Source organism: Nuphar pumila, chromosome 7 (assembly GCF_984573655.1).
Source record: "Nuphar pumila chromosome 7, dmNupPumi1.hap1.1, whole genome shotgun sequence".
Classification (NCBI taxonomy): domain Eukaryota; kingdom Viridiplantae; phylum Streptophyta; class Magnoliopsida; order Nymphaeales; family Nymphaeaceae; genus Nuphar; species Nuphar pumila.
In genome coordinates this window covers 13,986,184-14,004,817 of record NC_143255.1, presented here as the reverse complement: position 1 = coordinate 14,004,817, position 18,634 = coordinate 13,986,184, and the positions used below count along the sequence as shown (strand labels likewise).

The window sequence follows — 18,634 nt, the reverse complement described above, 5'->3', positions numbered from 1 at the left end:
CACCTTTCCAAACAACTATTGACAAAAATCCGCCGGACACTTCAATTCTTATTTAAATGTTTGCTTTATTTGAATGCATTTCGAGGGAGTGACTTCATATGGGAGGGGACCCTTCCCTTGAGGTAAAGGTGAGACCTGAGATTTCTATAGAAATCTGAAGTTTAACAAATTCCTTTTTTGTCTTTGTTTATGAAAAAACTCATGCACTTTTCTTAAAATAAACAATAATGCTAATCTAATCCAAAAATATAATAATCAAGGAATTTTGGTCATTTTGTTTGGCTAATTGTCGCCAAACAAAGGTCAACTTAATGATTTTAGGATCATGTCCATATAAAACAGAGAAGGGGATGGTCCACCTCTTCAAAATTCATATGTACATATATTTTTTGCCAAATTTGATCAAATGGATGTGATCTTCAAGATTGAAAACTTACAAATAGACTATTGGATAAAACCTTTTTTTCATGTTTAGTTAAGATTTTATAATATAAAAAACTTCAAAATTTCAAAACCATTGACTTTTAGGTCTATGTAAAATCCTGCTAAAAAAGTTTGATCAAAAGAGTCCAGTAGGTTTTCAACCATGGAGATCACATCCACTTAGTCCGATTTGCAAAAAAACAAACAAACACATCTACATACTAATTTTAAAGTGGACTACAATCTTCTCGTAAATGGAAAAAGAAGCGATACATGCAATAATAGGAACATTAGATGTTTTCTATAAACACCTAAAACGTTGAAAGGCTTTTTATAAATTACTCAAAAAGGTATATGCTCCAGAGCCGAAGATAAAAATCCCTCCTTGCTCGCTCGGCACGCTCTCTCCTTTCTCTTCTCTCTCTGTGAGCACCCACTGCGGCATGGGTGGTGGCTCAGGGCGAGCTCGTTCCCGCGAACTCTTCTTCCACAAAACCCTAGCATTCGACTCTCACTGCAACGAGTCCCTACGCCTATGAGAGAGACATCCAAACTCGTTGCAAAGAAGGCGCGATGGAGTCACTCTGCCCCTTCCGAACCCACCTCTTCTTCCCCACCACAACTCCTTCCTTCCGCCACACCACCAAGTTCCCGGCGCTCCGGACCAGGTTCCTTCGCCGTGACGCCGACGCGAAGGCGAACGACGCCCTCTCCAGCGACCCAGACTGCCGAGACCTCGACCGCGTAATGATTCCGGGAGCCCCCAATTCCCCATTCCTGCTCGTTTTTCTTGCTCTCTTTCTCTCCTTGATGTTTTCTCTATCTTTCGTTTTTTGGGTACTTACTTTTGCCGCCGTTGGTTCAGCAAAAGGCGCTGGAGGCTGCCATGAATGATATCAACAGCTCGTTCGGAAAAGGGAGCGTTACGAGATTGGGAAGTGCTGGCGGAGCTCTCGTGTATGTTCCTTTTTTTTCCTTTTTCTTTTAATGTGTGTCCCTTCGATGAGAATATGGTTATGCGTTGTGAATGTACGACTCATCTTCACCACTACAAGCACATAAGTTTTGTTTTGTTTTTATAGTTTTGCCATGTAGAAAAGAGTGATGTTAGTGTGTTTGACATTGGATGCATCCGTATGGTGTAGTGAAACCTTTCCGAGTGGTTGCCTGACGTTGGACTATGCTCTTGGTGGTGGTCTTCCTAAAGGCAGAATCGTTGAGGTATCGTTCATTCTGTCACTGCTTACTCCATGTACATACACGTGTTATTACTCTGTTTCTGCTTGCTCCATATGCATGAATATTTGGGTGTGTGGTCTTTTGAAAATATTGCGGTTTTATTGTTGTATGTTCAGAAATCGATGGAATCTTGACAAGAAAACACGATTGTTTCAAAGTTTGACCTTTTCCCTATCCATCGCAACATCATCGTGATATTAACACATTTTTGAAAAAAAATGCTTATTTTATTTTTTAATTTTCTATCATTTTTATATTTGGTTACGTTTTATGCATGAGATTTTTTCTAGATAGCAAAAGTTTTTTTGTTCCAAGATTTTCCCTTGCAGAGTGAAAAAATGTGGAATTAGATAGACACGCACACACACACACACACGTACGTGAATGCGTTTGTGATCATTTATCTGTCTTGTGAATTGAGAACAACTTATCTAGAATATTGGAGCATACTAGGTTGATTATGTCTATCTCATTTTACCAGATATTTGGCCCAGAGAGTAGCGGCAAAACTACCTTTGCATTACACGCGATTGCAGAAGTACAGGTATTTGGTTTATTAGTTGTGAGTTCTATTTATTTTCAAACCAGGAATGGCAAAATTTAAAGAATTCTCTTCTTTTGAAGAGTTATGGGTTAAGGAATTTTAGTTCCTTTGTTTTTGTGGTGAATATGCAGAAACTTGGAGGCAATGCGATGCTTGTTGATGCCGAACATGTATTTGATCCAGCTTATTCGAAGGCTTTAGGGGTGGACATTGAAAACTTAATTGTGTGTCAGCCAGATAATGGGGAGATGGCATTAGAAAGTAACATCTCTGTTCTTATCTCCTGACATTGCCCCTCATAATCCTTGTTGAAAAATGCATGGATGTATTTCTGATGCTGTTTTAGCTACCAAGGTTCTACTTCTGAACATGATAAGGACCACAAAACTTAGAGTAAGGATCTACCCTTAATGGAAGAGAAGATTGGGGTTATCTCATGGAAAAAAAATTAAAGCTTCTCCTCAAGTATCCTTTCAATCTTTTATGCACAGAGCAAGATGTTTTAGGCTATCCATTAATATATTTCCACTACCTTTTTTCTAATCAAGAAATTTTCTCCATACATCAGTCTGAGTACTTTAAGGTGATAATGAAGCTAACATTAGCAACTATGCTTAGAACAGCTGGCCCTTTTCCAACCCTAGTTTGTGGGTGTTGTCAGTTGCGACAAAGGAGCAAGAAGAAAGCGATTGGCTTAGCGATGGAGAACATGGACAATTCTCACCCGAACAGCCAAATTATGATCTTAGCAATTTAAATATTTAATCTGAAAAGGAAGATGTATCAGCAACCACATAGTGGAAGTTTGATTAAGTGAAAACAAATTGAAGTGGCAGAGTTAAAAAAATAAAATAAAATGGTCTCTTATAGCTGCTGTAAGACTGTGCAGGTTGGAGGACCTAATAGATCCAAAACAGTTGGTAGCCCTCATAGATCACTCAAAAATTATGAAAAGACAATGTAACTATTGATCTTCTACTGTCATATGGGATGGATCATTATGCTATTTTATTATTTGATTGAAGCATATATTGATATTTAATTTTATAGATAAATGCTTCCAATGGATGACTGAGTTTTGGACAAAGTAAGAAATCCTATATTTCCGGCTTTTTGGGCAGTGATGTCTAGGCATATGTTTTTATATGTGATGTTTGAGAGAGGAGGCCAGAGATCCAATGGTAAAAAAGCTTGAAAGGAAGTTGGCAAATAAGAATTCTGGGTACCTAACATTACCAGGAAGGTTTACATTAATTAAATTGATCTGCTTGCTCTTTGGGACTTCTATTTATTGGCTATTTGGTGTTTTGTGTGTCCAAGGAAGTATTTGATGTTTTCTATATCTATTTTATTATTGTACTAAGTTTTTTCTAAAAGATATCTTTTCTTTATTTTTGTAATTTGTGTGTTCTACAAAAAGATAAGATTCGGAACGAGGAGATACGTAAGAAGGTAGGTGTTGCACCCATTGAAAATAAGATGCGAGAGAATCGTTTACGGTGGTTTGGACATATTCGGCGAAGGCCTAATGATGCTCCAGTTAGAAGGTTGGAGAAATGGGAAAATATATTAGTTAAAAGAGGTCGGGGTAGGCCTAGGAAGACTTGGATGGAGATGATAGAAAAGGATATGAATGCTTTGAACCTCACCGAGGACATGTCATTGGATAGAAATGATTGGAGGAAAAGGATTCACGTGGAAGACCCAAAATGAATTTCTTTTTTTGGTTCATATCGCTGACCCCAATTGTTTTGGGATGAAGGCGTAGTTGTTGTTGTTGTTGTTGTTGTGTGTTCTACAAAAAGAATGGTTTCACCCTTGTCTTTCCTATGTGCTCACTTCGGCACTTGGAGAAGATTGGCAGTTTAAAGCTATTCTACCCACCTATCCTAGGTAATTATAGTGGTTGGAGAGTAGTGAGGTTAAAGCCATAATTTCATGGCATCCCTGTTTGGAGCTAAACCAACAAATATGCGCAAGATTTAGATCCTAGACCACGTTAGTTTCAATACCCTAGACCACGATTTTGGTTTTGGGTTCTCCTTTTATGAAGTCTTTTCCTGATCTGAATTTGGACCAAGATTCAGATCAGATCCCTTTTCTTAATGATGTGAATCTGTCCCTATTTTGTTTTAGATCTAAATCTGAGTCCAGATCTGATTTCAAATCCTAATCTCCCAATCCGATATTAGTTTTCAAACCCTAATCTCCCAATCTGAGAATCTATTGTATTTTATTTCAGATCTGAATCTGAATCCAAATCTGAACCTGTTTCTCCCTTCAAAAGTGAATCTGAATTCAGGTTTCCAGATCTGAACCTATTTTCTCTTCAGATCTGGAACTCGTGAACTCATACTTATTCTTTTCTAGAAAAAAGGAATATATATATATATATATATATATATATATATTATTCCTGCTTAGGAATTAATATATCAATTTTCTATTGCTGATCAAATACTTATTTTTCGTGACTGTTTGTGTTGAAAAAAAAATGCAGGCAGACTTTGTTATTGCAGCGTTTCCTCTTTTGATCCCTTTCATCCTTCTTTTGCCTATCATGGATTCTTCTACTTCCTCTTCAGTTCTTTCATCAAGCTTCCTTAATCAGTTAGTTTTCGAAAAATTAAGTACCTCAAATCATCTTACTTGGAAAAGACAAATCTTTCCTTTTATTCGAAGCCAAGATCCTTCTGGTCATTTGGATGAATCGATTCAGACTCTACCAGAATTCATACTAAGGAAAGAAAAGGATGAAAAAGGGAATGTTATTAAATCCTCACAGGTTCGGAACCCATGATACATTTCTTAGATGAAACACGATAAGGCGTTGGTGGCGTATATCACCTCTACACTGTTACAGGAGGTTTTGGTAAGCATTTCGAATGATTGCACAACTATGGAATTGTGGACCCAACTTTGTGTAAACATTTTCACAAGTTTCTGAGGCCAGAGTTATGTTTCTTAAAAGGGAGTTTCTGAATCTTAAAAAGGGATCCATGTCTATCATGGAGTACCTTAATAAGACGAAGGAAATCTCAGATCAACTTGCTGTGATTGGTCACATCATTTCGGATAAAGATAAGGTACAACATGTTCTTAATGGATTAGGACTCTAATACAAAGTTATCTATACTACCTTATCTTTTTTTGATGAGCTGCCTACTTTTGAAGCTTTACGTCCTAAGTTGCTGCAATTTGAGATGAATTTAGGAGGAGGATCTCTTGAGAATCCTAAGGGGCAGGCATACAATCATGTACTTATTTCAAGCACACAGTTTGGGAAAAGAAGAGAAGGAATGAGAGGATGAGGAGGTAATTCGGGAGGACGTGGGCTGCTCCCACTTCCTAATACATCTCCTATTTCTTATCAGGGCAAGAAAATACCTATGTGCTAAATTTGCAAGAAACTTGGACATGTTAAAGAAAGCTGCTGGTATAAAGATGATCCCAGGTATGTTGGAGAGCAGAGCTCACACAGTAAAAGTGCACCAAATAAGACTGGGGGATCAGGGACGAAACCAGTGGATAGATAAATTTTATTGGCCACCTTAACATGGTTGAATTTAAAGCAGAATGGTAAAAGAGTGTGGTACGTTGATTTCGGGGTAGCAAATCATATTACTGGGGATGAAGGTAATATTAAAAATTTGTCTTCTTACTTTGGTAGAGATAGAGTTATAACCAGAGATGACACTCATCACCCCATCACACACACTGAAAATGCTTTCATTCCCATGTCCAATTCAAATCTTTGCCTATCGAATGTTTTTTTTGTTCCTAATATAAAAAAGAACCTCATTTCTGTTTCTAAACTTATTGATGATACCAATTCTTGTGTCGTTTTTACTCCTTATGTTTATGTGAAGGATTTTCATATGAAGAGGACATTTGCTGAAGGAGAAAGACGAGAGAATATGTATCTCTTTAACGAGAATTCGTTGGCTTGTGTTCTAGTTCAAGATGCTAAAAAGTCACGTTGTTTGGCCAATGAATTAGAGTCCAATAAGTCAAGTGTCTAGCATAGTCGTTTAGCCCATTGTAATAAGGCTTTTCTTGAGAGGCTTGTTTCCAATGATTTGATTTCAGCGTCTAGTTTGAGTCGTGAGTTAAATAAATTTTATCCTAGTTGTCAAGTGTCTAAGAGTCATGTACTCCCATTCATTTCGAATAATGAAAGAGCTTTTAAATTATTTGAAATTGTGCACTCTGATGTATGGGGACCGACTCCAACTGTTTCTTCTTCCGGGAGCCAATATTGTGTCACTTTCATTGATAATCATTCTCGATATATATGGATATTTTTCATGAAACATAAGCATGAATTTTTCTCAATTTTTAAGAACTTTCATGCTATGGTTCACACTCAATTTTCTTTATCCATTATTAATTTTCAGTGTGATGGTAGGGGTGAGTACTCTTCAAATGACTTTATTTGATATCGTAAGGAGAATGGAGTTAATAGAAGGGTATCTTGTCCTTGGACACCTCAACAAAACGAACTTACTGAGAGGAAACACATGCATATTATTGAAAGTGCACTAGCCATAATGAATGCAGGATCTGTTCCTTTATTCCTTTGGACAAAGGCCTTTTATACAATCGGGCATACTATAAATATGTTGTCTATAAAACTTTTGCAATATAAATCCCCACATTATGAATTGTTTGGCCAACACCCTGATTATAATTATTTAAAAGCATATGGCTACACGTGTTATGTTCACATTAATGCCTATCTGTGAAACAAGTTTGACAAAATGGCTCATTTCTACAAATTTGTTGGATATGCAGATGACTATAAGGGATATAGATGTTATAACGTTGAAAATAAATGCATTTGTATATCCAGAAATGTTTTTGATGAATTTGATTTTGTTTCAAAGGACAACAATGCACAAAGTGTTCAACTGCAGTCAAAACAACTATATCAGCCGTGGTTAGATGATATGTTTTCTATCGAGACAATAAATGATGCAAACAATGACATATTAGAAGGTGCACATGTGAGGTCAGACTAGCCAAATATTGAGGGACAACAAGTTGATCATTTTGATGACATAATAGGAAGGTTCAAATGAATTACATACAGTCATAGGATTCAAAATATTGAATATGAAAATACATCCGAGAGCAGTTTAGAACAAGAAAATGTTGAGTCTAAAAATGATTCCAATGAAAAAGGACAAATAATCAGAAGAACTGGAACAGTGCGTCACCCCATTGATAGATGAGTAAGTTATGAAAATTTCAGCATAGACCATCAAATATTTTTAGCTGCAGTATCTCACCTGTTAAAATGTAATATAGATATATATAATAATATATTATTATTATTATATATATTTATTATTTTCTTTTAATTTATTGTATAATAAATATTATCTAGTTCGTATCGAACTAGATAATATCTAGTTTGGTTAAGTTTTACTTGGAACTTAACCAAATACTAGCTGTTGGAACTAGTCTAACAACTAGATTTCTAGCCGTTGGATTAGTCCAAGTATAAATAGGGGTGCAGCCCCCCCTGTAAACTTCACTTCTTGTAATGCTTTTCAAGCATCCTTTTTACATAAATAAAATTATTTATTTATGTGTGTGTTATTCCTATTTTACCCTTTTTAAGGGCTTTGCTTAAAGTGTCTTTTAGACACTTCGTTCGATCATTCCAAGGGCGTTCGTGGAAGACCACCATTTCATTACATGGTATCAGAGCTACGGGAATATTAAATCTTCGAGAAAAGCTGCCTCGGTTTTCGTGCCCTTTGCGAAAGTGTTTCGCTGCTTGAAGGGAAGTGTTTTATCACTTCATTTGAAGATCTCTCACATCTTGTATCCCTTTCCTTTTTCATTCTTTTATCGTTCTTCTCTTCTATCCCTATTTTTCTTTCCCCTTGTAATCGATGGATGACAATGATAAAGTCACCATCATTCCCATGAAGTTAAGTGATACGAATTATGTAACACGGGCTTCTATCATGAAGCACCATGTATGGGGAAAAGGTTTATGGGGGATTGTGGATAGTTCCGATTCGGAACCTAAACTATCTCTTACCAAAAAAGAGGGAGATAAAGTGGTTCCTCTATCGAAAGAAGAGAAAATCAAAGTACTAGCCTCTTATGAGAAAAAATGGAAAAAGTGGAGAATGACTCATGCAAAAATAATGTCATGGCTTATCAATAGCATTGACATTAAAAAATGTTCAAGCCTTGCCAAATTTGATCATGCCGATAAGGCATGGGAATACCTTAAAAATATGTATTCCTTTAAAGATATTGCACATGTGTGCAACCTCCAAGAAAATGTTCGAATAATGACTCAAGGTGATAAAACGATTCGTGAATATTACAATGGGTTGTCAGAACTTTGGGAGAAACTTTCTCTCTTAGAACCAAAGTGCCATTGTGCCGAAGACATTGAGCTTCGCCAAAAGCAACTTGATGCTGAACACTTTTACCAATTTATAACTGGGTTAAGGCCGGAATTTGAAACCACCAAATCGGCCCTCCTTCAGTGGGGAAAGATTCCCTCTATTGTTGAAACTATTGAAGAACTAACAATGGAGGAAAATCGTCTTCGAAAAGGTTCCTCTAAAATTGATGATGATTCCGTCCTAGCTGTATCTAGGCCTGAGAATCACACTCGCACTTACAGGCCACCTCATTTTGGGAGGCAAAATGGCGAGTTTGATAAAAGAAAGGTGATTTGTCATCACTGTCATGAACCGGAGCATTATAGGCCTCAATGTCCAAAATTAAAGAAAAGAGATGAAAAGAAGGTTGTATCAGTTGAAGAATCAAAAGATCAAGATGCACCTGTTTCTATGGCTCAACTTATGGAGATCCTTCAGCCTCTTCTTCACGGGGTCTCTTCTTCCGCTAAAGCCTCAACTGGAGCGGCAGTTGCATCTGTTTCCGGTCCAGGTAACTTTTCTTGGCTTTTAGATTATGGTGCCTCATTCATGACCCCACATTATAAATGCTTATCCGAATGTCTTAAAAATAACTCAAGTATTTCAAAAGTCTTTACAGCAGATGGAACATCTCTTGAAATAAAGGGAATTGGGTGTTTTGAAAAACACAAAACTTTTTGTGTTCCAGAAGTTAGATATATCCCAAAACTTAATTTGAATCTCTTATCTTTTTATCAAATTTCTGATTATAGATGTAATATATCCTTCTCTTCTGATGGTTGCTTGATACAGGATCGCCAGTCAGGGAAGCTGATTGGGAAGGCCATAGAGAAGGAGGACTATATTACATGGATTTTTTGGAGCTACCCAAGAATGTTTTTTGCTTAAATGTTCAGAAATTAGAAACAGACTTATGACACAAAAGACTTGGCCATCCTCATATGTCTAAAATCCAATATTTTCCAAATTTGGGAAAGTTTTGTAAATCTGAAAATTTTGCTTATAAAGACTGCATTCTTGAAAAAATGAAAAGATTACCTTTCTCTAGTAGAACTTTTGTCTCTTCAAAACCACTTGAGTTAATACATTCGAATGTTTGGGGACCCGCACCAGTAATTTCTAAAGGTGGTTTTGCATATTATGTCATCTCTATAGATGATTTTACTAGACATACTTGGATTTATTTTCTTAAACATAAATTCGAAGTTTTTACTCACTTTCAAATATTTCATAAAATGGTCACAAACAAATTTCAAAGTAATGTCTTCATTTTTCGCACTGATTCAAGGGGAGAATTTATGTCTAGAGAGTTTGAAAACTATCTTATTTCATATGACATTATTCATCAATGATCTTGCCGAAACACCCCGCAACAGTATGGCCTTGCAGAACGCAAACATCGTCACATTATGAAGACCACTCGGACTTTGCTAATAGCAAGCCAAGTGCCAAAAGGGTTTTGGGCAGAAGCAACTTTAACTGTTACTTATCTCATAAACCGAATGCCATCTTCTTATTTAGAAAACATATCTCCGGTTGAAAAACTTTATATCTTAGCTCGAGACTACTCCAGACTAAGAGTATTTGGTTGCAAATGTTTTGTATTTACAAACAAAAACGATAAATTCTCCCACCGTGCAATCCCATGTGCCTTTTTAGGATATGCCGAAAACCAAAAAGAGTACAGATGTTACGATGTTCAAAATAATAAATTATATGTGTCAAGGAATGTGACCTTTCTTGAAAAGGAGAATTTTTTCGAAAGTGAAAAACACAAGGATATTACTGAATATTCCTTTTTAATTAACTTAACGTCCAAATCCGATGAAGAGGATTTTGAATATAGTTTTGACCATGACCAAAGCCCTACTAGCTTTGATCTTGATACTAAAGATCAAACTAGTAGGGATGTTAGTCTTCAGTATTCAAGACGAAGAATTGGAGAGCAACGCCCTCCATGTGCGTTAGAAAGATTTTCTGAAGTTCCTCCTCGTAGGACTTCTAGAATCTCTAGACCCCTCGGGAAGTTTGTGTCCTATGAATCTTTTTCACCCTCATATAGGGCAGCTCTTGCTTTAATTCAATCCTATGTTGAACCTTCCTCATATTTTGAAGCCAAAAATCATGCAGCAGAATGGATTGAAGCTATGAAATTAGAGCTAGATGCTTTAGAAAAAGCCAATACTTGGTTCATCCAAGACCTACCTCTTGGAAAGAAACCTATAGGTTGTCGATGGGTCTATAAAGTCAAAACCAAAAGTGATGGGACCCTAGAAAGATACAAGGCACGTCTTGTAGCCAAAGGCTACGCTCAAGAGTATGGCATTGATTACGAGGAAACCTTTGCTCCTATGGCTCGAATGACCACAGTTTGAACTTTAATTGCCTTAGCCTCTATTAAGAAATGACCTATATTTCAAATGGACGTTAAAAATGCATTCTTAAATGGGCGCCTTGTTGAAGAAGTATACATGGAAGCTCCTCCTGGTATTAGTCTTTCCAAGGATAAAATTCTTCGTCTTGAGAAAGCGCTTTATGGTCTTAAACAGGCACCAAAAGCCTGGTATGACAGGTTTAGTCATGTTATGACTAATATTGGTTTTCGTTCTTGTTTGACTGACACTGCCTTGCTTATTAAGCAATCTGATGCAGGTATCATTATCCTTCTTCTTTATGTGGATGATATGATCATCACTGGAGGTGACAAACAGGGAATTGCTAATATCAAAACTCTTCTTAAAACTCATTTTGAGATGTCTGACCTAGGACTATTACGATATTTTCTCGGCATAGAAGTTGCTTATTCCCGTAAAGAGTATTTGATTTCTCAAACTAAATTTGCTTTTGACATTGTTTGCAGGTTTGGCATCTCAGATGAAAAAAAAGTAGATACTCAAGAAGTAGTTAATGTTAAGATGAAAATTGATGATGGAGAACGACTTGAAGATCCTACTCCATTTAAACAACTTGTTGGAGTTCTTTCCTACCTTTCTATCACTCGGCCAGACATTGCACATGTTGTTCAAACAAATAGTCAATTTCAACATGCTTCCACCTCTGTTCACATGGGAGCAGTCTTACGCATTATTAGATATTTAAAGAGTTCTCTTTCACGAGGACTTTTCTTGTCTGCATAATCTTCTTTAGATTTAATTGCTTATATTGATGCTGACTGAGGAGGTGATCCTAATGATAGGCACTCAACCACTGGTTTTTGTGTGTTCTTAGGTGAATCTCTCATATCGTGGAGGTGCAAGAAGCAGCAGAAGGTCTCTCTTTCCTCCACTGAAGCCGAATATAGAACCATGCCAACCACCACAGTGAAAGTTGTTTTGGCTCCGAAGACTGTTAGCTGAAGCAACACATGCCTCGCGCATGTGCTGTGATAATAAGAGTGCAATCTACATCGCAAGCAACCAGACTTTTCATGAACGCACCAAACACATAGAGATGGATTGTCACTATGTTCGAGAGGAGTACCTACACGACACCATTGATCTGCCATATGTTACATCTGAGTACCAACTAGCAGATTTCTTCACCAAACCTCTTGCGACTCCCAGATTTCACTTCCTCTTAGACAAACTTTCACTCATTGTACCGTAATTTTGAGGGGGAGTGTTAAAATGTAATATAGATATATATAATAATAATATATTATTATTATTATATATATTTATTATTATTATTATTTTTTATTTTCTTTTAATTTATTGTACAATAAATATTATCTAGTTCGTATCGAACTAGATAATATCTAGTTTGGTTAAGTTTCACTTGGAACTTAACCAAATACTAGCTGTTGGAACTAGTCCAACAACTAGATTTCTAGCCGTTGGACTAGTCCTACAGCTAGAAGGGAGAGCTCTTTGTGAGCTCTCCCATTAGCTCTTGTATAAATAGGGGTGCAGCCCCATTGTAAACTTCACTTCCTGTAATGCTTTTCAAACATCTTTTTTACATAAATAAAATTATTTATTTATGTGTGTGGTGTTCCTATTTTATCCTTTTTAAGGGCTTTGCTTAAAGTGTCTTTTAGACACTTCGTTCGATCATTCCAAGGGCGTTCGTGGAAGACCACCATTTCATTACATCACCATGAAGAACCTCGATCATACAATCAGGCCTCAAAATCCAACAAATGGATTGATGCTACGAATGAAGAAACACAAGCTTTATATAAATGTAAAACATGAGATGTTGTAAAAAGACCTACAAAAAATAATGTAGTTGAATCAAAATGAGTCTTTAAAATAAAATATAAACCAAATGGCAGCATAGCATAGAGAGATACAAGGCAAGGCTGGTTGCAAGAGGTTTTACTCAAGAACACGGGTTAGACTATGATGAAACATTCAGTCCAACAGTGAAGATGAGAACTATTAGAGTTGTTCTTTCTCTAAGAGTGGATCATGGTTGACACTTAAGTCAACTGAATGCTAAAAATGCGTTCTTGCACAGAGACCTGAAGGAGATGTATATGGAGCATCTACAAGGGTATAATGAGAAAGATCCAACCAACTATGTGTGTAGATTGAACAAAGCTCTATATGGGCTAAAACAAACTTCTCAATCATGGTTTGAGAGTTTTTCACTTGAAATCCAGCAACATGGTTTTCGCATATCTCATTTGGATTATTCTTTGTTCATCTACAAAGCTGACAAATGGATTACAATATTACTCATTTATGTTGATGATATCATAGTTGCAGAAAATTTTAAAGACCATATTGATGATGTTAAGAGTATGCTAAATAGTAGATTCAAAATGAAAGACTTGGGAGACCTTAAATATTTTTTGGGCATTGAGGTTGATTGAGGAAAATACTCATTAGTGTTAATACAACATAAGTACACTATTGATTTACTCAATTGGACTGGAATGAAAGATTGCAAGCCGATATTCACTCCAAGTGTTTTGCAGTAGAAACTTGGACATGATGAAAGAGACATTTTGATGATCCTACAAGGTATAGGAGTATTGTGGGTATGCTCTAATATCTTACTTTTACTCATCCTGATATTGTTTATACAGTCAATCAAGTTTCTCAGTTTATGCACTGCCCTCGTGTGACTCATGTTGAGGCTGTTAAAAGAATTCTTAGATATTTGAAAGGCACTCTTGGTGATGAGCTTTGTTATCGGAGAAATGATACTGATAAAGCTGCTTTATTAGTTATAGCCTTTTCAGATGATGATTGAGAAAGGAATTCAGATGAAAGAAGGTCTATCTCCGAGTATTGTATTTTTATTGGGAAGAACCTGGTCTCATGAAACAATAAAAAGCAGAAGATAATAGCTCGGTCGAGTACTGAAGCTGAATATAGGTCAATGGCGGCAACATCATCTGAAATCATTTGGATCAGATCTCTATTATCTGATTTATATCAACAGATGTCAAGTTCTATCTTATTTTGTGATAATCAAAGTGCGATAAAAATATCTCTCAATCCTATTCAATATGGAAGAACAAAGCATATAGAGATAGATCAACGCTTTATTAAAATTGAAAGTAGGGAGATTTCTACTCAATTCGTTGGGACTCATCATCAAGTTGCATATTTGTTTACAAAAGGATTAACTAAGGGAAGATTTTGATACCTGAAGAGCAAGTTGTTTGTGGTTCTTACCATCCAGATTGATTGACATGTTTTGAGTATTACATTTTTGCTTGTAACTGTATTTTAATGTTTCTTTTGTTGCTCCTATTATGTATCTTTTCTATGTATTATAACTAGGGGCATTATTGGAATGTAACCTAATGATTAATATAAAGAAACCCACAACCCACGAGGAAGGGTGTGGAGAATCAGTTGATGCAACCTTTTCTTCCTCTCTCTCTTCTTCCCTACAAACTGTGTTTCTGGTGCAGATCTACATATCTTATAAGTATATATGATACACTATATTATGCTGTTCAACACTCTCTCTCAAACTTGAGATGATGCTAAAGGAATCATCCCAAGTTTGAAAAGGAATGTCTGAAAGTGCATCGAGGCCAAACTCTTGGTGAATACATCTGCAACTTGCTCTTTTATGCTAACATGCTCCAAGTCTATGACTCCATTTTCATAAGCTCTTCTGGTCTTAGTTGTCAAAAGCGCTAGGTGGAGCCTAGGCAAAAGACCCTTAAAAGGCCTAGTCGGGACTAGGCTGGACCAAAAGAACAAAACATAAAAAAAGTAGAAATATCATAATAATTGTTAAATTTAAGTTAGAAACATATGACAATGAAGTATAAGTGTGAACTTTAGTGAAATATATTTCAAACTTCCTACAATTGCATAACATTGACATAAACAAAAACAATTATAAATAAAGCAAATGTTACAAAGCAAATATAACACAAAAAACAATTATGAACAAAGCAAATATAATATAAAAACAAACAACTAGGAACGAATCAAATATAACATAAAACCAAACAATTGTGAATGAAGCAAATATAACATAAAAACAAAAAAATATGAACAAACTAAATATAATATAAACAGACAATTAGGAACAACACAAATATACCATAAAATCGGACAATTATAATGAAGCAAATATAACATAAAACCAAATTTAAACATATCCTACACACAAAGTGAATTGAATATCATGCCCAAAGATTTTCCTACAAAAATTGGCCAAGGGTCCGGTTCTTGGAACTCGATAGTGGAGTGTAGACTCTCACTAGCGCTCAACAAGAATTTGGTTCTCTCTTAAAAAATTACCACCTGAGATGAGTTTGATCTGTAACTCACCAATTTTTTAGCCCTTTTATAACAATTTCCCATGTGAAGAAGGATCTGCAACTGGATCTTGTCTTCTTGGTTGATGGATTCCTCCAAGCTTCAATTGGTTGAGCAACGAGCTCCTCCTAGCCAAGTAGAGCTCTTTGTTGGATCTTGGTTGTGAATGGTTCAATTCTTGCAACTGGATCTTGCTGCTCTGATACAAAATGTTGCATTCACTCTTTTGAATGATTGTGGTGTAGGAACTTCAAGGCAATTTAGGAAGATGAAAGGTGTTGGGTTGTTGGGAAACAAGGAGAGAATAGGGGGGTTGGCTAGCTTGGGAAGAGAGCTAATAAACGTTGGGCTAGTTGGGTTGGTTTAAGTTAGAGGTTTGAGAGGTTAGGGATGGTTGGGGTTGGTTAAGATGATAATCGTAAGTACTTAGGGGATCTAACCACCTAAGCTTAACCCTTTTAGAGTAGGCACACTCCCAAAGAGATTCACGAGGAACTTTCTCACTTTGCATTAAGCAAACTCAAGTAGAACATGTCACTATGAGCCAAGTGGCTTGGGCTGGGCCTTATATAGACCATAGCCTTCCTAACTTCCCCAGGTATATGAGTATATTACATTTATGCCTCCCAATTCTTGGCTGATTACAAAAGCCCAAAGAAATACAAGAATTACAATTGTGCCAAGCCCCGCCCCATGTAGGTTCCTCCTAGGCTATCAGTTAGTGTGAAGTGCTTGTAGCTCTATCATTAGGCCAATAGCGATGGCTTTGAAAAAGTGAATGTTACACAAAACAAGTTGGATGAACATATATTTAGAGCTTCTAAATACCTGGGGAGGAAAAGAAGTGAAAAATGACTCTGGTCCTGTGTGTTCTGGATCAACTGGAAGAAAATCAGAATTGGCTTCTAAGTTTCTTGTCTTCACTATCTTTATTTGATCCAAGAACGGTATTCCCACTACATTTCCTTGCCTTCTCGCATAGGTTTGTCCAAATCGATTGCCCCTCTCTAAGTCTTCCTCCCCTTTAATCTTCATACTCTTGTCAGCTCTTCTTTCCTCAGGAAATGGTACTAATAAAGAAAAATCCACTGCTTCTTTCTCCTTAAGCTCTCCCTTTCCCAAATAAGGCGTGTCCTCATGAAACATCACATGCCTTGATATTCAAACTTTTCCTTTAATTGGATCGTAACACTTATATCCATTTTTCTCATGAGCGAATCCCAAGAAACAACACTTCATAAACCTTGGTGAGAGCTTGTGTTTGTATTTACCATGCAACAATACAAAGCATGTACATCCAAAAACCTTCATCATATTATAATTTGTGACATATTTTGAAATGGAGATATACCTTTAAGTGTCCCTGATGGCATCCGATTAATTTAGTATATTGCCATGCACATTGCATCGGCCTAATAGTCCCTAGGTATACATCCACCAAAGAGCAATGCTCTAGTAGTCTCTGCAACACCATTTTGCTTCGGAGTGTATAAGCATGATTTCTGATGTTCTATTCCTTTTTTCTGCAAAAAAAATTCAAATATGCTATTAACATACTCTCCACTTGAATCAGCACAAAGCACTTTAAGCTTAACAAAAAACTGTGTTTTAATCATCACACAAAATTTCTTGAAAATATCAAAAAATTCATTTCTATTCTTTATGAAATAAACCACTAGAAAATTTTGTAACAAATCCAATATTGCTCCAATGAATGTGATTTTTGATTCACAAATCTTCTAAAATCACACTCTACAAAACCTCCAAAACAATTGAGCCAAAATCAGATAGTCACCTGATGCTGCTGATGTCGGCAACAACACAATGATGCCAAGGATGAGTCTGTCTAACGCACCCAATGATCTTCTCTCTTGCTCTGATACCATATCAAATGTAGGACTTAAGAAGAAGAAAGAGCAAAGGAGAGGAATTCTTGAAGCTTCATTAAAGAGAAAACTAAAGAGATTACAACTCAAGGTTGCCAGACTAGGAAGCGGAAGCGGGAAACGATACATGAAGCAGAAGCAAGAAGCGATGCATTTTAAAATGTATAGAAAGCGGAGGAATAAAAAAAGCAATATAAGAATTGAATGGGAATCGAAATGGAAGGCAAACAAAAACTAAAATAAAAGTGATTATTCTTAAATTTCATGATTTTCTAGTGTAAAAATTAAATTTTTATCGAAATTTAAAAATGATGATTGCCAATTTAGAGAAAACACATGGAAGTGAGTGAGAAGTGAGAGAAAACACATAAAACATGAGAAGTAGAGTGAGAAAACATATAAGAAGAATAGATGAAAGATGTGGAAAGCATAGGAGAAACATAGGTGAATCGAGATTCCCATCAAGTTTCGGAAGAGAGGAGTATTGCGCTTCCGAAGTGAGTTTTCGGGAGGCGAGCTTCCCACCTATCTAAGAAGCTTATGGTAACTCTGTTACAACCTATAGGGTCTATCCCCTTGGACACTACAAGACAAATTCAGTTGATTTCCTAACTTCCTTACAGATTACAAGAATACCCCTAATAAATAATATTATGTACACTTGAGTGGGGTAGCACTAGAAGTACATATGATACACCTATATTACACTATTCAACATTAGTCTCATAGTTCTTTTACCCCCAAGATTTTCCTAACAAGATTGTTTTTAAATCCTGTAGGGAGCCTTTGATCTCTATTTCTGCTTACAGCACCACTCACTTTAAAACTTCCCTTATCCTTGTTTGCTGCGTGCATAGCAAGTTTATTAATGAATTCTGAGACTTTTGCCAATATTGTTACTGAAAGCTAGATTCAGAATAAGACATGTTTTATATCCTGCGCTGATTGTCTCTTTTGCTAGTGTAATGTTGTGAAGATTCTTTATCTTTATCTTAGCAATATAATAGATTCTTGTTACATGTTAAAACATATTGATAGATACATTTAACGAATGTGCTTTCATTCAGTTGCGGATCGTATGTGCAGATCTGGAGCAATAGATCTCATTTGTGTTGACTCAGTCTCGGCTCTGACCCCAAGAGCTGAAATAGAAGTAAGTACTGGGGCTTCACTAATTTTGGCGCTATGCTGACCAATATTCATGTGCATAGATTTTTTTTAACTAAACACTTTTCAGGGTGAGATAGGAATGCAACAAATGGGATTGCAAGCACGTCTTATGAGCCAAGCACTACGTAAAATGTCTGGAAATGCTTCAAAAGCTGGTTGCACCCTCATTTTCTTGAATCAGATAAGATATAAGGTTTTCTATTGATTCTTCTATTTTCTTTT

At 36.3% G+C, this 18,634-nt stretch overlaps 1 protein-coding gene across 1 annotated transcript in view; it reads left to right on the top strand.

The window, feature by feature from the left end:
• Nucleotides 1–843: 843 nt before the first annotated feature.
• Nucleotides 844–18,634, top strand: part of LOC149831211 (DNA repair protein recA homolog 1, chloroplastic-like) — a 31,815-nt gene continuing 14,024 nt past the window's right edge. The window contains exons 1-7 of the mRNA XM_090012005.1: nt 844–1,167; nt 1,289–1,380; nt 1,569–1,644; nt 2,144–2,206; nt 2,338–2,467; nt 18,310–18,395; nt 18,480–18,605. Of these exons, the coding sequence (XP_089868131.1) occupies nt 997–1,167; nt 1,289–1,380; nt 1,569–1,644; nt 2,144–2,206; nt 2,338–2,467; nt 18,310–18,395; nt 18,480–18,605 (744 nt within the window). The 5' untranslated portion in view covers nt 844–996. The remainder of the gene's footprint in view (nt 1,168–1,288; nt 1,381–1,568; nt 1,645–2,143; nt 2,207–2,337; nt 2,468–18,309; nt 18,396–18,479; nt 18,606–18,634) is intronic.